We start from the raw sequence: 17,801 nt of genomic DNA on the forward strand, positions 1-17,801 counted from the left end.
GGAAAGCCGTTTCAGAGTGCTTAGAAATCTGGAGACGAGAGTAGAGCAGCTGCTTGTGTCCCTGTGAAGTGTGCCTCCATTACAGCCTTTGTTGAACTGAGAAATGACCGTTCTGTTGGTTCTCCTTCATTTGAACGGATGACCCGACTGTACAAGCTGTTGATGTTTGTTTTAGAAGACAAAGGGATGGAGAGCTGGCCTGCTGCTTAGTGAGACTGGAACATATAAATCAGTAAGGGACGCACACAAAAACGCACCCACGCACACACACCTCAACAAGCCCTCATTTCCTGTTTGCGTGATGGAAACAGAGCACTCGGCCACTTAGTTAAAAACCTATCTCATCCACACTGTGACTCAAAGGGGCTTTTCCCAAGAAACCAACTCCAGGGCCCAGGGAGGGAGGGCCCACAGTCCCAGAGTCACTCTCTGTCTCCGCAAGAAAAGACATTCTTTATTTTTCTCCCAAAAACTCCAGAGAACAACATGTGGCCAGAACACGGCTTGCTGAGGCAGATTAGCCTTTCATTAGGACTTTGTGTCACAAGGGCCCTTGAATCTCAGCCAATTGAGGGACACAAACAAAAAGCTCCAAATTGGCTTCCCTACCCCCCTTAGGGGACAGGACTGCTCGCTACGTGATAGAGCTACATGACAAGCGATAACAAAGACTCAGTATTGTGAGTGGGCATCAGCTGGAAGACGAGAGAGGAGAGTGCTGGCAGGGCTGTGGGACAGGAACGGAGCAGGGTTGATTGCAGAAAACAAAGAAGTCACTAAATAAATGTTGTCTTAACAGCTCCTACGTAGTGATTGGGGGACTCCCAAGTATCGATATCTATAAATTATACACTACCGTTCAAAGGTTTGGGGTCACTTAGAAATGTCTTTGTTTTTGAAAGAAAAGCAATTTTTTTGTCCATTAAAATAACCTAAAATTGATCAGAAATACAGTGTAGACATTGTTAATGTTGTAAATGACTATTGTAGCTGGAAACGGCAGATTTTTTATGGAATATCTATATAGGCGTACAGAGGCCCATTATTAGCAACCGTCACTCCTGTGTTCCAATGGCACGTTGTGTTAGCTAATCCAAGTTGATCATTTTAAAGGCTAATTGATCATTAGAAAACCCTTTTGCAATTATGTTAGCACAGCTGAAAACTGTCATTCTGATTAAAGAAGCAATAAAACTGGCCTTCTTTAGACTAGTTGAGTATCTGGAGCATCAGCATTTGTGGGTTCGATTACAGGCTCAAAATAGCCAGAAACAAAGAACTTTCTTCTGAAACTCGTCAGTCTATTCTTGTTCTGAGAAATGAAGGCTATTCCATGCGAGAAATTGCCAAGAAACGGAAGATTTCATACAACGCTGTGTACTACTCCCTTCACAGAACAGTGCGAACTGGCTCTAACGAGAATAGAAAGAGGAGTGGGAGGCCCCGGTGCACAACTGAGCAAGAGAATAAGTACATTAGTGTCTAGTTTGAGAAACAGACGCCTCACAAGTTCTCAACTGGCAGCTTCATTAAATAGTACCCGCAAAACACCAGTCTCAACGTCAACAGTGAAGAGGAGCTGGCCTTCTTTGCTAAAGTTTCTAAAAACCTGTTTTGCTTTGTCATTATGGTGTATTGTGTGTAGATTGATGAGGGGGAAAAACGATTTAATACATTTTATAATAAGGCTGTAATGTAACAAAATGTGGAAAAAGTCAAGGTGTCTGAATACTTTCACAATGCACTGTACGCCAAACTTGCCAAACGCTATCATGAAAGTCGTAAACTTTGTGTTTATCCTTGATGATTCTTAATGCACCTTGTTTTAAATGATCAAATAAACAAAACTAAAAAGCAATACAAATCGTATCGGCACCTAAGTATCTTGCTAATATCGTATTGTGAGGTCCAAGGCCATTCCCAGCTCTACTCCAAAGCACACTTCTCAGGGTGTTGACTGCATCATCATGATCTGTCAGATTGAGACTCTAACTCTCTCACAGCAGTGGAAGTCAGTCTGCGCCTGGGATCTGATTCTGATCTACTCTCCCTGTTTCTGCTCTGGGAGACAGCAGTGGGTTAGCCTACACTACACAGGGAGGGAGGTGCACAGCCAGGAAAAGTACAAAGGGGAGGCTGGCCTCAAACTGAACAGCACAGCAAAGAAAGTCCTTCTTTGTTTATTGATAAATTCCAAAATAGAACAATGCCGAAAATTCCGGAGTGAGGCAGAAAGGAGGGGTGGGGGAGTGGGAGGGGTTCTGCAGTGCTACCATGTCACCCATTTGTGAGAAAAGCACATTTTGGGGGAACTCCAAATTTCTCAGTAGCCGGCCATGTCTTCTCTGTGTAGCTTAGACAAGTGTGCTAAGACAAGCTTGTGCCTTGCTATTCCATATCTTTTCACAGACTAGACTAAAGAACAACTAAGGGTTCTCCTATAGGGACAACCGAAAAACTCTTTTAGAACCCTTTTTTCTAAGAGTGTAGGCTTTTCCCCTATGCATTAAGACTGACCCATTTGATGCCCTTAAGCTTCAAAGAGCCAATTATTCCGGGCTGAAGGTCAGATACAAAAATCAAGAGGAGCAGTGTGGTGTTGGGTGACAACAAAAATGTCCATGAATTGGTAGTGTATGTGTGACCATTTTGTAAACCTCGTTTTTAGGCACAGAGCATCTTTCAAGTATCATAGCACTCCCTGACCCTGACCGCAATCAGACCACTGTCTGCCACCTAATCAGGGACAAGGCCTACCACACTACACACACACTTGCAAGTATACAGACACACACATAATTGTACACACACACACACAATCCAAAACACACCCTTTTCACCGCTGCACAACAATCCACTATTGCACTGGAACAGTAACATAACCATCTTACTAACCAACATCACAAACATCCAGTCCACAAGATTACAAACAAGGACTTGGCTCAGAGCACTGTGGTTAGGTCTAGCTATTGGAAAATTCTTGGATAGGAATATCATTTTCAAAAGTACAAAGAAAATATATATTGATACATAACTTATGCAGCAGTATAACTATTTGCAGATGACTGAACAAACATGATACATTGTCTGCTGTTCTTGAGTGATTACAGGACACGGTGAAACACTTTTTATAGCAGCGTAATAAATGGATATCATCACAAGCTGATTTCAATTCCAACCGTTGCAAGTTAGCATGAATAAGGTGTGGCCCATCTTCTCTAACCCTAATGTGATTAAAGAAGTCTTATCCAACCCCCCACCACACACCACACACACACACACACACACACACACACAGCTGGAGTTGTTTGCCTCGACAACACTTCCTCTGTCTGAACTCTGAACTGGACAGCAGTTCCCAAACAGTAGCCTGTTCACACAGACACACTTTCTACTTACATCAGCATGCAGACATAGTGTTTGAAGGACACACACGTACACACACTTGCTTACGTATCTACCCTCACAGAAGCTGAAACCCGGGCAGAACGCCCTTCTTATCTGATAAAACCAACAAGCAGAGCATAAAATACAAGATTAGCCACAACAGCTTCCATTTGAGATCAACCGGGTGGTCCGGCCAGAAGTCGACTCCGTTCACCACTCCATGTTGCCCTTCAACATCAGTGGTTGGGCTGCACACATCAAGGTGACATTTCTACATCAAGCCCAGATGTAAACATTACCTTGATGTGTGCAGAAGGTATATAAGGAGAGGAAGAAACATGGCAAGAAGAATCTCATAAAAACTGCTTCAAGCCGTCAGAGCTGTGGTAAGTTCGTCACTAACTTTTCCCAACAGAACATATATGTTCTGTAATAGTTTTTTTACTCTGAGGAGTTTTCTGTTAGTTCATACAAAAACCAGACTGGACATGGATGGAAGTGCGCTGTGTCTGGGCCACTCCATAGGTTAGGCCACCTGTAAACAAGTTGTGTGGGAAGTGGGAGGGAAATGTGGTTGTTTGTTAGCAAAAGTGATCACCATCAGACAGTTCCAGAGTTACAACACCCATCATGCTAAAACATGAAACATAACATTGGCATTGGTGACTCACTCCACCATTTAACAACACTGACTTTCCGCACACCCACACCAACGAGTGTGATTGGTGTGGGTATGGGGAGGGTTGGGTCCAATTCATCCCTACAGTATAGAAGAGCCAAACCAGCCCGTGGGTTGCCTCTCTAGAAGTTGTAGGTCTGAATAGAATGTCTATCTAGGTGATAAGTAGAGGAGTGATTTGGGGTAACTTACATCCTGGGCCTCTCGGCGCTGGCCGTCTGTGTTTCTCAGCCAGCAGCGGCTCAGCTCACTCAGCTCCAGGATGGGCTGCACCTTCAGCCTCACCGTGTCCCCAGACTGACGGATCATCTCCACAATCTCGTCCCTGGTCTTGTTCTCCACGTTTCCCCCGTTGATCTCCACCAGACGGTCTCCCGGCACCAGCCCCAGGGCCAGGTCCTTAGTGCCGGCCCCGGGCTCTGCGAAGTGCACCACCCTCCGGTAGACCCCTCCGTCGGCCCCGCGGTCCAACATGGTGGTGCGGCGCAGGGAGAAACCGAAGTCACCCGTGTTGCGGCGCTGGAGCTCCAGCTCCCGTGGCTCCGGAGACTGTGGAGGGATGACAACCGGGAGCCTCAGGTCAGCAGGGAAGGTCTTGTCCACCACCTCAGGGATGCGAGCCTTCTTGACCGGCACTGGCCAAGGTGCTGGCCCAACCCCCACCCCGACCCCCACCCCCAGCTTCTGCTGCTGGAGGCTGTGCTTACTCTGCGGGTCGAACACCTTGTTCTCCACCTGCGGGGACGGAGCGGCTGAGTTCTGTCCCGAGAGCGTGGAGGTCTCCGAGGGGCTCTCCTCTTTGCTCCTCTGGGAGAATGAGAAGCGCTTCATGACCTGAGAGGAGTTGTGCTTGGCCATCGAGCCGAAGTGGGCCACGCGGTCTCGCACCGAGCCCCGGTCCTTGTCCAGACCGCCGCCCCCCTCGCCCTTCAGGTCATCGGTGGAGCTGGCAGCGCTCAGGCCGTCTGCGTCCAGCACCATGCTACTACGGTTGCTCAGGCCGTCTGACTCGATGTCAGTGAGGCTGAGCTCGTGGCTGCTGGCCACCTTGATGGGGATGGGGTTGGAGATCTCCAGCTTGTTCTTGGAATCCCGCTTGGACTCTCTCTTGAGGTTGAAGAAGCCACGCCTCATGCTCATCTCCTCTAGGCTGCGCAGCTCCGCCGCAGACATCCTCTCCTTCTTGTCCTTCTTATCCTTCTCTTTCTTCCCTCCATCCTTCTCCTTTTTGATCAGACTGAACATGGTGCTGTGCCTTCTGTGTTGCTCAACACAGTGGGTCCTACCGGTTTGGCTCCTGTTTTCTCAGGCAAGGGGGATTTTTCCATACAGAGGCAGAGGTCCAGTTTTGGGGGGGGGTTGGGTCCAGTCTTTCGTAACCTCCAAAAAGGAGTTAAGCTGCCACTAGTTCAAATGCCCTGCGGGAGAGAAAAAACACCTTCAGTCAATCTTCACATCTGGCATGACAGAATGAGAAACAGCGCTCATTATGTTTCATAAATACAATTATAAACTGGGCGGTTTGAGCCCTGAATATTGATTGGCTGACAGCCGTGGTATAACAGACCGTATACCACGGGTATGACAAAACATTTGTTTTTACTGCTCTAATTACATTGGTAACCAGTTTATAATAGCAATAACTCACCTCTGGGGTTTGTGATATATGGCCGATATATACCATGGCTAAGAGCTGTGCCTATGAACAGCCCTTAGCCGTGGTATATCGGCCATATACCACACCCCCTCGTGCCTTATTGCTTAATTAGATTACACACAATATATCACTTCCATTGCAGAGGACGAGTGAGGAATTTGTCACAGAAAATAAAATTGTGCATTTAATAAACACCATCTTTATTTCTCGTAACCAAACATCTTTCCAAGCCTTTTGAGTAGGACTATAGATAGAGCGACCCACGACTTAACACTTTGCAACAGACCATTACCATGCCACACAAAGCACTAGCCGATAAAGTGAACATGGAAAAAATTAAACACACATCACAACCAAGCAACAGTTTAAGTTATCTTGGCAAAAGAGACAACATTCCTAGGCTCCATTAGAGCTGCATTTGCCAAAACCTCAAACATCAAGAAAGATATTTTTGCCAAAGAGACACTCTCAACATACTGCAGAAAGCAGGCAGGACATTCCCAAAATCTGGGTTTTATTACTATTTTTCTCCCTCTACATGGGGTAGCATTGCGTGGAATCCCAAACAGCCTAAGGCTTCAAACCCAAATTATGTAGTCTAGGCCTAAGCTATATTTCAGTCTCCATTTCATATCTGTAAATCACATTCCATGTAAGCCAAACACTCAAATAGGCTTATACCTACCTCCTCTACCTGAGTGATAGAAGACATTTTGAAGGTGAAATAACTGTTTAGCCTAACTGTTGTTCCAGTGACGGATGGGACGCTCAAAATGGGTCAGAATCTACAGTCCACTCTGGTAGTCACTGGGTGAAACTTTGGTGTCAAAGTTCCATTTCTATCTGACGTTCCCAGAGTTCCCAGCAGCAGGAGACCCCTACATCTAAACAAGCTTCATTAACAAGGGGCCAGATTCTTGCCCCCCAAAAAACAGGAAGCAAGGTGTTTTCAGGACTAGCTATAAATGATCAGGAAGAGAACAATAGACAGAAAAATAAACCATTTATCAAATTGTCCTCCTTGTAGGAGAAACAGACCATCTGACAACTAGTATGATGGAAATACCCAAGCTATGTGAATATCCTGCATAATAGGTCTTGGCAGCTACCACCACAGTTAAAGAATATACTGGCAAGTACAACACTTCACATCCATCACCCTTTTTCCAGGAGATAGCAAAACCTTATAGTAAGCTAGCTAAAAGAAAGTGAATTATTAAATCATTAATAAGAAGATGTATTGATGGAAATATATTTGTAATAATGGTATAGTTACATATAGCTCACTATTTGGCATCCTGTGAGCAAAAAATATGCCATTGAATCATATTTGCATGACGCTCCCTAACAGCTTAATTTTGAGCTGAAAAATGTCACACACTTTCGTGGTTATAGCCAAGCTTCCTTGATGCTACAGATGTTTACACTTTTTTTCCAACACCGCAGGGATGCTATGGGCACATCATTTTGCCACTTACATCAAGGCTTTTCGTTACAAAAATGAAATGCAACTGAAATAGTAGGCACGCTCCACTACGCTAGCGAGTGAGGTGTCATCGTTCCCCATTCACTCAATGGACAGCGGAGGACAAAAAGCGAGAAAGCTACTAATACTAGCTAGCCAGCTAGCTGATGTCACATTGGGAATTATAATGTTTTACAGGCCATTGTTAACTATAACTGTAAAGTAATTTCCTCTAAATCTGGCTGTCACAGAAAAGCCCTGGCTACAAGACTTTATTGAGAAAAGTGATATTTTGAAACTACCAATATGCCTTTAGTAAGCTTGCACGATTAGCTGGCAGCCCAAGCCTCTGTTCTTTGCCCACATTAATTGTGGTGTAGCCTATCAACTAGGCTAGCTAGCTGCTACATCCCTGTGAACATATTTTGGGATTTCTGAGAGACTTCTATCTATAGCTATCTAGCTAAGCCATTCTGGTTTCAATGTTTAGCTCAAATAGGTGCATCGAATCATTTTGAGATATTCTGACATATTCATGAAATGATGGATGACTCACCGTTTGTGTGTGTTCTTCCTCTGCTCTGTGTCGGTGGGTTGACACTGGTGCTTTCGAATCCGAGGGAGCTATATTGATGGGTGCAGCTCGCACTAGAAAGCAGCTGCGTTGACTGTATAGGATTAGCTAGATGACTGGTTACAGCACGCATGCAACATCACTGAAAATATATCGAACAGTGATTCCTGCTGGCCAGTTGGGTTTATTGCAAGTTGGACACAGGATGTACCACTTATGAAATATTACATTATCACTCTATTATGATAGATTTCTATTGGTTGGGGTTGCATTTTATATTTTGTGGGTAAAGTATTAATAAATGCACAGTAAATAATCTAGGAGTGACTGGTTTGTTTATCTGGGATTCATTCAACCAAGCACCATTTGGTACCAGCTTACCAATAGGCCTACTTTTATCACTGGCCCTAGCTTTTTGGGGTTCCTAAGCAGGATCCTGTTTAGGGTCCCCCTTCACAGTTTGTGGGGTGCCCCTGGCCATTGAGGTGGGTCCTAAGCAGTTGATTATTTTGCTTATAGCACTGGCAGCCACTGTGGTGTCGGTTTACCAGAAGTGGAAATTCACACCACACCTTCGCTCATGCGCAGTGAACTGTTTGCCTCTATGTTTGGCTGCTGCATCAACTGCACGCCTGGAAAGTGAAAACATTATGCATGGTAGAGTCATAAACTACAAGATAAGTTATAACAAACTTTAATAAATAGTAGGCCAGACTGTTACCCCGTTTCTGGTAAGAGGAATAGTTATATGTGTCATGCTGTAACTTGATCTACGTGAAAGAGAGGGCCCTTGGATTCTGTAGACTCACAAAGGAGTTTGAAACAAGCTAAAGTTTTTTTTTGGACAACAATTACCTAAATTGTCTAGTAAATGTTCATGCTGATCAAGATGTCATCATTATAGCTGGAAACACATTTTTGCATTTTGTATGTTTGATGGTAGGTCGAGTTTCAATAGTGGAAGTGTCTTGTTCCATATGGTCACTCAAGGATGGATTGACATTTCCTCAGGACAGATACCCCAGGCAACCGTTTACTCCGTGGAGGTGGCTGGCCATAATGCTGTCTCTCTACCCCCAGGCTTTGTGCCCCCTCAGGCTCCTGTGATGATGCCTGCCCCTCTTAGACCACCTATTTGCCCTCCTCCAGAACTGGAATACCTGACTCAGATTGACCAGCTCCTTGTCCATCAGAAAGTCTGTCTGGCTGAAGTGGTTCTGGACTGGGAGGTGAATGATAACTACATTGTAATGAACAGTGTTGGGCAGCAAGTATTTTCTGTAGCAGAGGAGAACGACTCCTGCACTCTACAGTTCTGCTGCTCCGACCGACCTTTCATCCTTCACATCCAGGACAACCTGGGACAGGAAGTGATGACCCTGATACGCACTTTGAGGTGTGACTCCTGCTACTTCCCCTGCTGCCTGCAAGAGCTGGAGGTGCAGAATCCCTCTGGTAACCCCATAGGGTGTGTGGTGCAGGAGTGGCACCCTTACCTGCCCAAACTCACTGTGCAGAACAAGAGGAGAGAGCCCCAGCTTAAGATCCAGGGGGCATGTGTTGTCTGTCAATGTTGTAAACTTTGATGTGAAGTCTCTGGGTGAAACAGTGATGGTGGGGCAGATCAGTAAGCAGTGGGTTGGATTCATGCGGGAATCCTACACAAATGCAGATAACTTTGGAATCTCCTTCCCCATGGACCTGGATGTGAAAGTGAAGGCGGTGATGCTGGGAGCCTGCTTCCTCATCGACTTCATGTACTTTAAGTAATGTAGAGGAGACGGATCACATTCCCATCCCTATGGGTGACATTTTCTGCCCTCTGAACAACACCAGGATTAAAATGAGACAATAACTGTATGAATTGACAACTTCCATGTTCCATCCATTGATGCTCAATGTAAAGCATGTTGAAATGTGAAGTTAATAGAATGTTAAAGACATAATCTGGGATATTACCTGCTGCATATATTCACTGAAAAGAGGGGTTACTATGTTCCGTTGTCCTTTGTTTGCTAAATCATAAGTGTGTTATTTTAATTATGAGTTTCAAATAAAGTCTTTGGTGCATACATCAACCTTGAATCCAGAGCCTATGTACCCTGAGACCCCTCCTACTTATGGTCCTTAGCAGTGGCCTCTCCCCAGGCCCTTCCACACACCTAGGGTAGTTTGTCACTCCACTAGACTCTGCGACAGCTTTGAGATGTCACCTTGTATCACACAGAGTAGAGAATGTGCTACCTGACAGAATTTGTAAATTTACCAAAGCAACCTTTCTTGTTCAACAATCATGGGTTATAAATCTGTGACTATTTATGTGTATTGCTCAGTTTACTAAACTCTAGTTAATTAATCGCCATCTTATAACGCACATAGAAAGGTTTCAAATTAAATCACGCTGGAAGACTATAACGAGGTTTGGTCCTGATTGCACAATTCTTTTGCTCAATGAGAATGTCCTCCAAAGTCTAAAAAGTAACAATGTTGTGTACCTATTGGCATTTTCTATTGAGGGCTTTGTTTTAGAAGTCTGGCAATAACTTTGGTATAAAAAAATCCCAAAGTAGAAAAAAATGATATAACACTGCTATTGTCATCACGCTGTCCATGGTACTGAAATGATGTGCATTCTAATATCTGCAGCTATGTACATTTCCTTTTAATTAATAAATTGTATTACTGTAGCCTACCTAGAAGGTACACCTATGATAAATTATACATAAGAACAATAGAGTCCAGTAAAAAAACACTTTCAGTATGCACAAAAACATTACAGAGAGGATAGGAAACAATTGTCAGTAAATCCCCCATCAATATTCTCATCGATTTATTTCACACCCAAGAGTTCTCATGGTCCATTAAGAGTAGAAAGTGTGGCAGTAAAGGTCCATTTGGGATATTAAGTTGTTTATTTTTCATGAAGTCGATGAGGAAGCAGGCTCCCAGCAACACAGCCTTCACCTTCACTTCCAATCCCATAGGGAAGGAGATTACAAAGTGATCTGCATCTTGACAACTTCCTGCAGCAATCCATCCCATTTCTTACTGATCTTCCCCACCACGTTTTCTCATCCAGTGACTCCTCTCAATCTGCATGGTGAGTTTAGTGTAGAAAGGGTGCCAGTTATGCACCACATACCCTATGGGGTTACCAGAGTGATTCTGCACCTCCAGCTCTTGCAGGCAGCAGGGGAAGCAGCAGGAGTCTCACCTCAATGGGCGTATCAGGGTCATTGCTTCCTGTCCCAGGCTGTCCTAGATGTGAAGGGTGAAAGGTAAGGCCGGGGCAGCAGAACTGTAGAGTGCAGCAGTCGTTATCCTCTGCTACAGCAAACACTTGCTGCCCGACACTGTTCTTTACAATGTAGTTAGTATTCACTTACCAGTCCAGAACCACTTCAGCCAGATTACCTTTCTGGTGGTCGAGGAGCTAGTCGATCTGAGTCAAGTATTCCAATCCTGGAGGGCAGGCTAGTGGTCTGAGAAGTGCAGGCAGGAGCCTGAGGGGGCACAAAGCCTGGGGGTAGTGGGACTCCGGGGCTCATGGGGGCAGGATAGAGGCCTGAGGGTAGTGGGACTCCGGGGCTCATGGGGGCAGGATAGAGGCCTGAGGGTAGTGGGACTCCGGGGCTCATGGGGGCAGGATAGAGGCCTGAGGGTAGTGGGACTCCGGGGCTCATGGGGGCAGGATAGAGGCCTGAGGGTAGTGGGACTCCGGGGCTCATGGGGGCGGGGTAGAGGCCTGAGGGTAGTGGCACCCCGGGAATCATGTATGCAGGGTAGGAAGTATTAAGGCCATGTGGCACCAATGTCATGGCCTCAGTCATGATCGCCTGTCCTAAGCCAGTGCCAATCAATCCAAGACCTTGGGTGGCCATGGGAACAATGCACTTTCATTTCTGAAAATACCTAAATACACACCAAAAATGTCATTTTCAAAATCAGCAGGTAGCCTAAGATAAATGCAAAACAAAGAGTTTAGGGAATATATAGCCTACTGTTTTTGGAGAGAACTTTGAATAATCCTTAATTTCAACAAAAGGTAAGTAGGCCTAATCAAGTGTAGTACACAGCATGCCAGACCAGCTATGGTAACTGTAGGCATAGGCCTACCTGCTTTGATTTGATTTATTATTAGTGTCTTGCATCTTCAGGATGCCCAGCTCACGTGGGCAATGGGGTTATAAAACACTGGCAGTGTGTTAAACTCTTTTTTTGCAGTAGCAAAAAAGAATTAACATACCTGTTTGTCCCGTAGTGTTCTGATGTGGATGACAGACACAGGTAGCCTATAATACTTTGCATCATACTCAACCTAGCCTTCAGCAAGGATGTTTTAAGAGCTCTGGATGTGTTTCCTTAGTAACCTCACTATATATCTGTATATTCATTATCTCGTTGAAATGCACAGATTGATTTAACACGTAGTTACACTTCGAGTAGTTTCTTGATGAAAATGAATAGGCTGAATGACTGATGTATCAGTTTAACGATCTGCTAACCCGTGACCAGCTACTCTTCTCTTCCGTAGACTGTGTGGATGTAGAAAGGACCTTTGGTGCGCTCCAACACAAGTGGGTCCGTAGTTTAGATTTTGTTCCCTCTCCGAATGCAAGCTGCACGCACCTCTCTATGGTATACTCACAAGACCGATGCTGGAGTCGAGAAGCAGGTATGGAGAGTTGACATTTAATTAGGAACAGACAAAGAGCAAGACAGGAACAGCGTCAGCACATGGATACACAACGACAAACAACAATCAATGCAGCAGCGGGGAACAGAGATAGAGAACTGACAAATATAGAGGAGGCAATAAACAGGTGATTGAGTCCAATAATATGCTGATGCGCGTGACGGGGAAAGGAAGATGTGCGTACTGATGGTGGCAGGAGTGCGTAATGCTGGGGAGCCTGGCGCCTTCGAATGCCAGGGAAAGTGAGCGGGAGCAGGCATGACAGTACCCCCCCTCTCCCACCTGGGCGAGCCTGACAGGCCGGCCGAGGCACGGACGCTGGACAAACCGGCAGGGCGTAAAATCCCGACAAACCAGCAGGGGCATGGGAGCCTGGCGACCCGGTTGAGGCGTGACAACCTGAGGATCCCGCTGGACCATGGGAGCCTGAAGATCCGGGTGAGGTGTAGCAGCCTGACGAGCCGTCTGGGCGTAAAAACCTGACGATCCGGCTGAGGCCTGACGTGGGATGGGCGCCTTCCGAGCCAACCGGGGCGAGAAACCTCTCAAGCCAGCTAGGGAGTGACAGCCCGACGAGCTGGCTTAGGCACCACCGTATGGAAGGCCAAAATGTTCAAATCGTCTTATCTGGACAGGTCTGAACACTTGTACAGTGGGGCAAAAAAAGTATTTAGTCAGCCACCAATTGGGCAAGTTCTCCCACTTAAAAAGATGAGGCCTGTAATTTTCATCATAGGTACACTTCAACTATGACAGACAAAATGAGAAAAAAAATTCCAGAAAATCACATTGTAGGATTTTTTATGAATTTATTTGCAAATTATGGTGGAAAATAAGTATTTGGTCAATAACAAAAGTTTATCTCAATACTTTGTAATATACCCTTTGTTGGCAATGACAGAGGTCAAACGTTTTCTGTAAGTCTTCACAAGGTTTTCACACACTGTTGCTGGTATTTTGGCCCATTCCTCCATGCAGATCTCCTCTAGAGCAGTGATGTTTTGGGGCTGTTGCTGGGCAACACGGACTTTCAACTCTCTCCAAAGATTTTCTATGGGGTTGAGGTCTGGAGACTGGCTAGGCCACTCCAGGACCTTGAAATGCTTCTTACGAAGCCACTCCTACGTTGCCCAGGTGGTGTGTTTGGGATCATTGTCATGCTGAAAGACCCAGCCACGTTTCATCTTCAATGCCCTTGCTGATGGAAGGAGGTTTTCACTCAAAATCTCACGATACATGGCCCCATTCATTCTTTCCTTTACACGGATCAGTCGTCCTGGTCCCTTTGCAGAAAAACAGCCCCAAAGCATGATGTTTCCACCCCCATGCTTCACAGTAGGTATGGTGTTCTTTGGATGCACCTCAGCATTTGTTGTCCTCCAAACACGACGAGTTGAGTTTTTACCAAAAAGTTATATTTTGGTTTCATCTGACCATATGACATTCTCCCAATCTTCTTCTGGATCATCCAAATGCTCTCTAGCAAACTTCAGACGGGCCTGGACATGTACTGGCTTAAGCAGGGGGACACGTCTGGCACTGCAGGATTTGAGTCCCTGGCGGCGTAGTGTGTTACTGATGGTAGGCTTTGTTACTTTGGTCCCAGCTCTCTGCAGGTCATTCACTAGGTCCCCCCGTGTGGTTCTGGGATTTTTGCTCACCGTTCTTGTGATCATTTTGACCCCACGGGGTGAGATCTTGCGTGGAGCCCCAGATTGAGGGAGATTATCAGTGGTCTTGTATGTCATCCATTTCCTAATAATTGCTCCCACAGTTGATTTCTTCAAACCAAGCTGCTTACCTATTGCAGATTCAGTCTTCCCAGCCTGGTGCAAGGTCTACAATTTTGTTTCTGTTGTCCTTTGACAGCTCTTTGGTCTTGGCCATAGTGGAGTTTGGCGTGTGACTGTTTGAGGTTGTGGACAGGTGTCTTTTATACTGATAACAAGTTCAAATAGGTGCCATTAATACAGGTAACGAGTGGAGGACAGAGGAGCCTCTTAAAGAAGAAGTTACAGGTCTGTGAGAGCCAGAAATCTTGCTTGTTTGTAGGTGACCAAATACTTATTTTCCACCATAATTTGCAAATAAATTCATTAAAAATCCTACAATGTGATTTTCTCATTTTGTCTGTCATAGTTGAAGTGTACCTATGATGAAAATTACAGGCCTCTCTCATCTTTTTAAGTGGGAGAACTTGCACAATTGGTGACTGACTAAATACTTTTTTGCCCCACTGTAATTATACTTGCTTTTCTTCAAGTGTCAAATGTCATATTTTTGTACATGTGATTGTTTCGCCTGTCCAGTGTGTTTACAGGTGATTAGAACGTTTGTTATGGTCATTTTGTTCAGTGTGCATTTACAGGTGATGTTGATGCTCTAACTCAGAGACTCTGTCTAGAGTCTCACTCCAGAGACTGGGTGGACCGACCCCCGGGCACGGGGGCCAATCCAGCCAGCTCCCTTCCCCAGAGATATGGGTTGGAAGGGCCAGAGAGGGCTGAGGCTGACCCAGGGAGGGGGCCCGACTCCCAGAGAGGGGTGCCTACCTCCACCCACGGCCACCAGGGGGCACCAGTACATCCAGCCAGCTCCCTGCACCAGGGATATGAGGGGAGAGGGCTGAGGTCGACCAAGTGAAGGCCAGGGGGTGCCAATACGTCCACCCAGCTCCCTTCCCCAGGGATATGGGGGGAGAGGGCCAGAAATCTGAGGCAGACCCAGGGAGGGGGCGACCCCCGCCCAGAGCCACCAGGGGAACGCACTACATCCACCTAGCTCACTACAGAGGGCCAGAGAGGGATGAGGCAAACCCAGGGAAAGGGGGGCCAACTCCTGGAGAGGGGTGCCGACTCCTACCCACGGCCAAAAGGGGGTGCCACTACATCCAGCCAGCTCCCTGCAACAGGGAGAGGGCCAGAGAGGGCTGGGGCCGCCCCAGGGAGGGTGGGGGCGTCCCCCTCGACCCCCAGGCGGCGCTACTACATGCACCCTGCTCTCTTCACCAGGAAGAGAGGGGGGAGGCAGCCAGAGAGGGATGGACAAACCCAGGGAGGGGAGGGCCAACCGCCGGCGAGAGGGCCCATCCCCTGCCTGTGGCCACCAGGGGGTGCTACTAAATTCACCCAGAGAGGGCTGGGGATGACCAAGGGAGCCGGGGATGACCAAGGGAGCCGGAGCTTCCCACAGAACTTCCCATAGTACAATTGGGATCAGGGCAGTAGGCACTAACTCCCCCATGGTTCGTTCGACAGCCTATAGGGTGATAAATTTAGTTTTTGTAAAAAAATATATATTATTGCCGAAAATGTGTTATTTGGTAAATACAGGCTTAGAAAATGTTATACGTTGTGTTCTATGAGATAATCTTCATCAGCTAACGTTACATTTCGTGATTTTTTTTAAGCATTTATGCACATAAAGCACACAAAGGCTTCATAATTGACAAAGGTCATGTTAAATGACTGATATTATCTCATAGAAGGAAACGTATAAGATCTCCTGAGCCAATCTTAACCTGACCTTATTTTCAGCGTTTTGTCATATTTCTACCAGTATTACATTCACACTTTAGTAATTTAACAGACGCCCTGGTAATATTTTACTAAATACATATACTGGGACATCTTTTAGCATTTTCCTCGCAGTATCACACATTTTCAAGTTTTATTAGTTTTATTACACCAATTATTTACAGGATCAGTGGGTCCCCGGCGGGACAGTTGAGCTAACGTAGGCTAATGTGATTAGCATGAGGTTGTAAGCAACAAGAACATTTCCCAGGACATAGATATATCTGATATGGGCAGAAAGCTTAAATTCTTGTTAATCTAATTGCACTGTCCAATTTACAGTAGCTATTACAGTGAAAGAATCCCATGCTATTGTTTGAGGAGAGTGCACAATTATGAACTTGTGAAAATGTGTTAATAAACCAATTAGGCACATTTGGGCAGTCTTGACACAACATTTTGAACGGAAATGCAATGGCTCATTGAATCAGTTTAAAACTTTGCACATACACTGCTGCCAACTAGTGGCCAAAATCTATATTGTGCCTTGACTCCCAAGTGATATAATGGCCTTTCTCTTGCATTTCAAAGATGGATTCTCATACATTAATTTCACATTTCCACAACCTTCAAAGTGTTTCCTTTCAAATGATATCAAGAATATGCATATCCTTGCTTCAGGTCCTGAGCTACAGGCAGTTAGATTTGGGTATGTCATTTTAAGCCAAAATAATTAAAAAAGGGTCCGATCCTTAAGAGGTTTTAATTTATGCCCCGAAAAATCTATACAGTTCCTCCACATTCAAATTAATGGCGGCCAACTTCAAAATAGGTTGTTGTGACTGATTTACATTAAATCTATGATGACTCTATGAAACTTTTCCAATGGGTGTCCTTGTTCTGTGGGAAGTTTGGTGTAGTTATCATTTATGGTGCGATGTGATAATAAAGCACATCCCAGAGCTGCCCATTCTGTCTCATCAATATACCCCAAAATGTATGACCTTTGACCACCCCCCCCTCCCCCCCAAGGTGGACCCATGGAGATGTCATTTACATTCCAAATATTGTATAAATGATTTCATACCTCAAGTGAAAAACATATCAAGTGCCTTATTTTGCAAAGATTGTTCTGTGATAATACAAAATGACATTACATATCCTCCATCCTGTTGGTTCAAATAACCAATGCCAGTTTATTTATCTATTTTTTATTTCACCTTTATTTAACCAGGTTGACCAATTGAGAACAAGTTCTCATTTACAACTGCGTCCTGGCCAAGATAAAGCAAAGCAGTGCGACAAAAACAACACAGAGTTACACATAAACAAATGTACAGTCAATAACACAATAGAAAAATCTATGTAGAGAGTGTGCAAATGTAGAAGAGTAGGGAGGTAAGGCAATAAATAGGCCATAAAGGCGAAATAATTACAATTTAGCATTAACACTGGAGTGATAGATGTGCAGATGATGATGTGCAAGTAGAGATACTGGGGTGCAAAAGAGCAAGAGGATAAATAACAATATGGGGATGAGGTAGTTGGGTGTGCTATTTACAGATTGGCTGTGTACAGGTACAGTGATCGGTAAGCTGCTCTTCGTTCCAGTCATTGGCAGCAGAGAACTGGAAGGAAAGGCGGCCAAAGGAAGTGTTGGCTGGGGATGATCAGTGAAATATACCTGCTGGAGCGCGTGCTACGAGAGGGTGTTGCTATGATGACTAGTGAGCTGAGATAAGGCGGGGCTTATAGATGATCTGGAGCCAGTGGGTTTGGCGACGAATATGTAGTGAGGGCCAGCCAACGAGAGCATACAGGTCGCAGT

The 17,801-nt window shown here is 45.4% G+C and overlaps 1 protein-coding gene and 2 pseudogenes across 9 annotated transcripts in view; 1 reads left to right on the forward strand and 2 right to left on the reverse strand.

Annotated features, from left to right (window-relative positions):
- The window catches only part of LOC129822295 (unconventional myosin-XVIIIa-like), a 165,268-nt gene extending 157,395 nt beyond the window's left edge, over positions 1-7,873 (reverse strand). For 5 of the 9 annotated variants that reach the window (XM_055880456.1, XM_055880455.1, XM_055880453.1 and 2 more), the window contains exons 1-2: positions 7,745-7,873; positions 4,259-5,484 (exon numbers count right to left, since the gene is read on the reverse strand). In XM_055880456.1, the coding sequence (XP_055736431.1) occupies positions 4,259-5,311 (1,053 nt within the window). In that variant the 5' untranslated portion in view covers positions 5,312-5,484; positions 7,745-7,873. The remainder of the gene's footprint in view (positions 1-4,258; positions 5,485-7,744) is intronic. The other 4 variants (XM_055880462.1, XM_055880461.1, XM_055880460.1 and 1 more) reach the window with 1 other exon arrangement.
- Positions 7,874-8,576: 703 nt separating this feature from the next.
- Positions 8,577-9,717, forward strand: LOC129822655 (phospholipid scramblase 2-like; annotated as a pseudogene).
- Positions 9,718-10,597: 880 nt separating this feature from the next.
- LOC129822532 (phospholipid scramblase 1-like) lies at positions 10,598-11,592 on the reverse strand (annotated as a pseudogene).
- Between the last annotated feature and the right edge of the window lie 6,209 nt (positions 11,593-17,801).

This window comes from Salvelinus fontinalis, chromosome 24, assembly GCF_029448725.1.
Source record: "Salvelinus fontinalis isolate EN_2023a chromosome 24, ASM2944872v1, whole genome shotgun sequence".
In the NCBI taxonomy this organism is placed as follows: Eukaryota; Metazoa; Chordata; class Actinopteri; order Salmoniformes; family Salmonidae; genus Salvelinus; species Salvelinus fontinalis.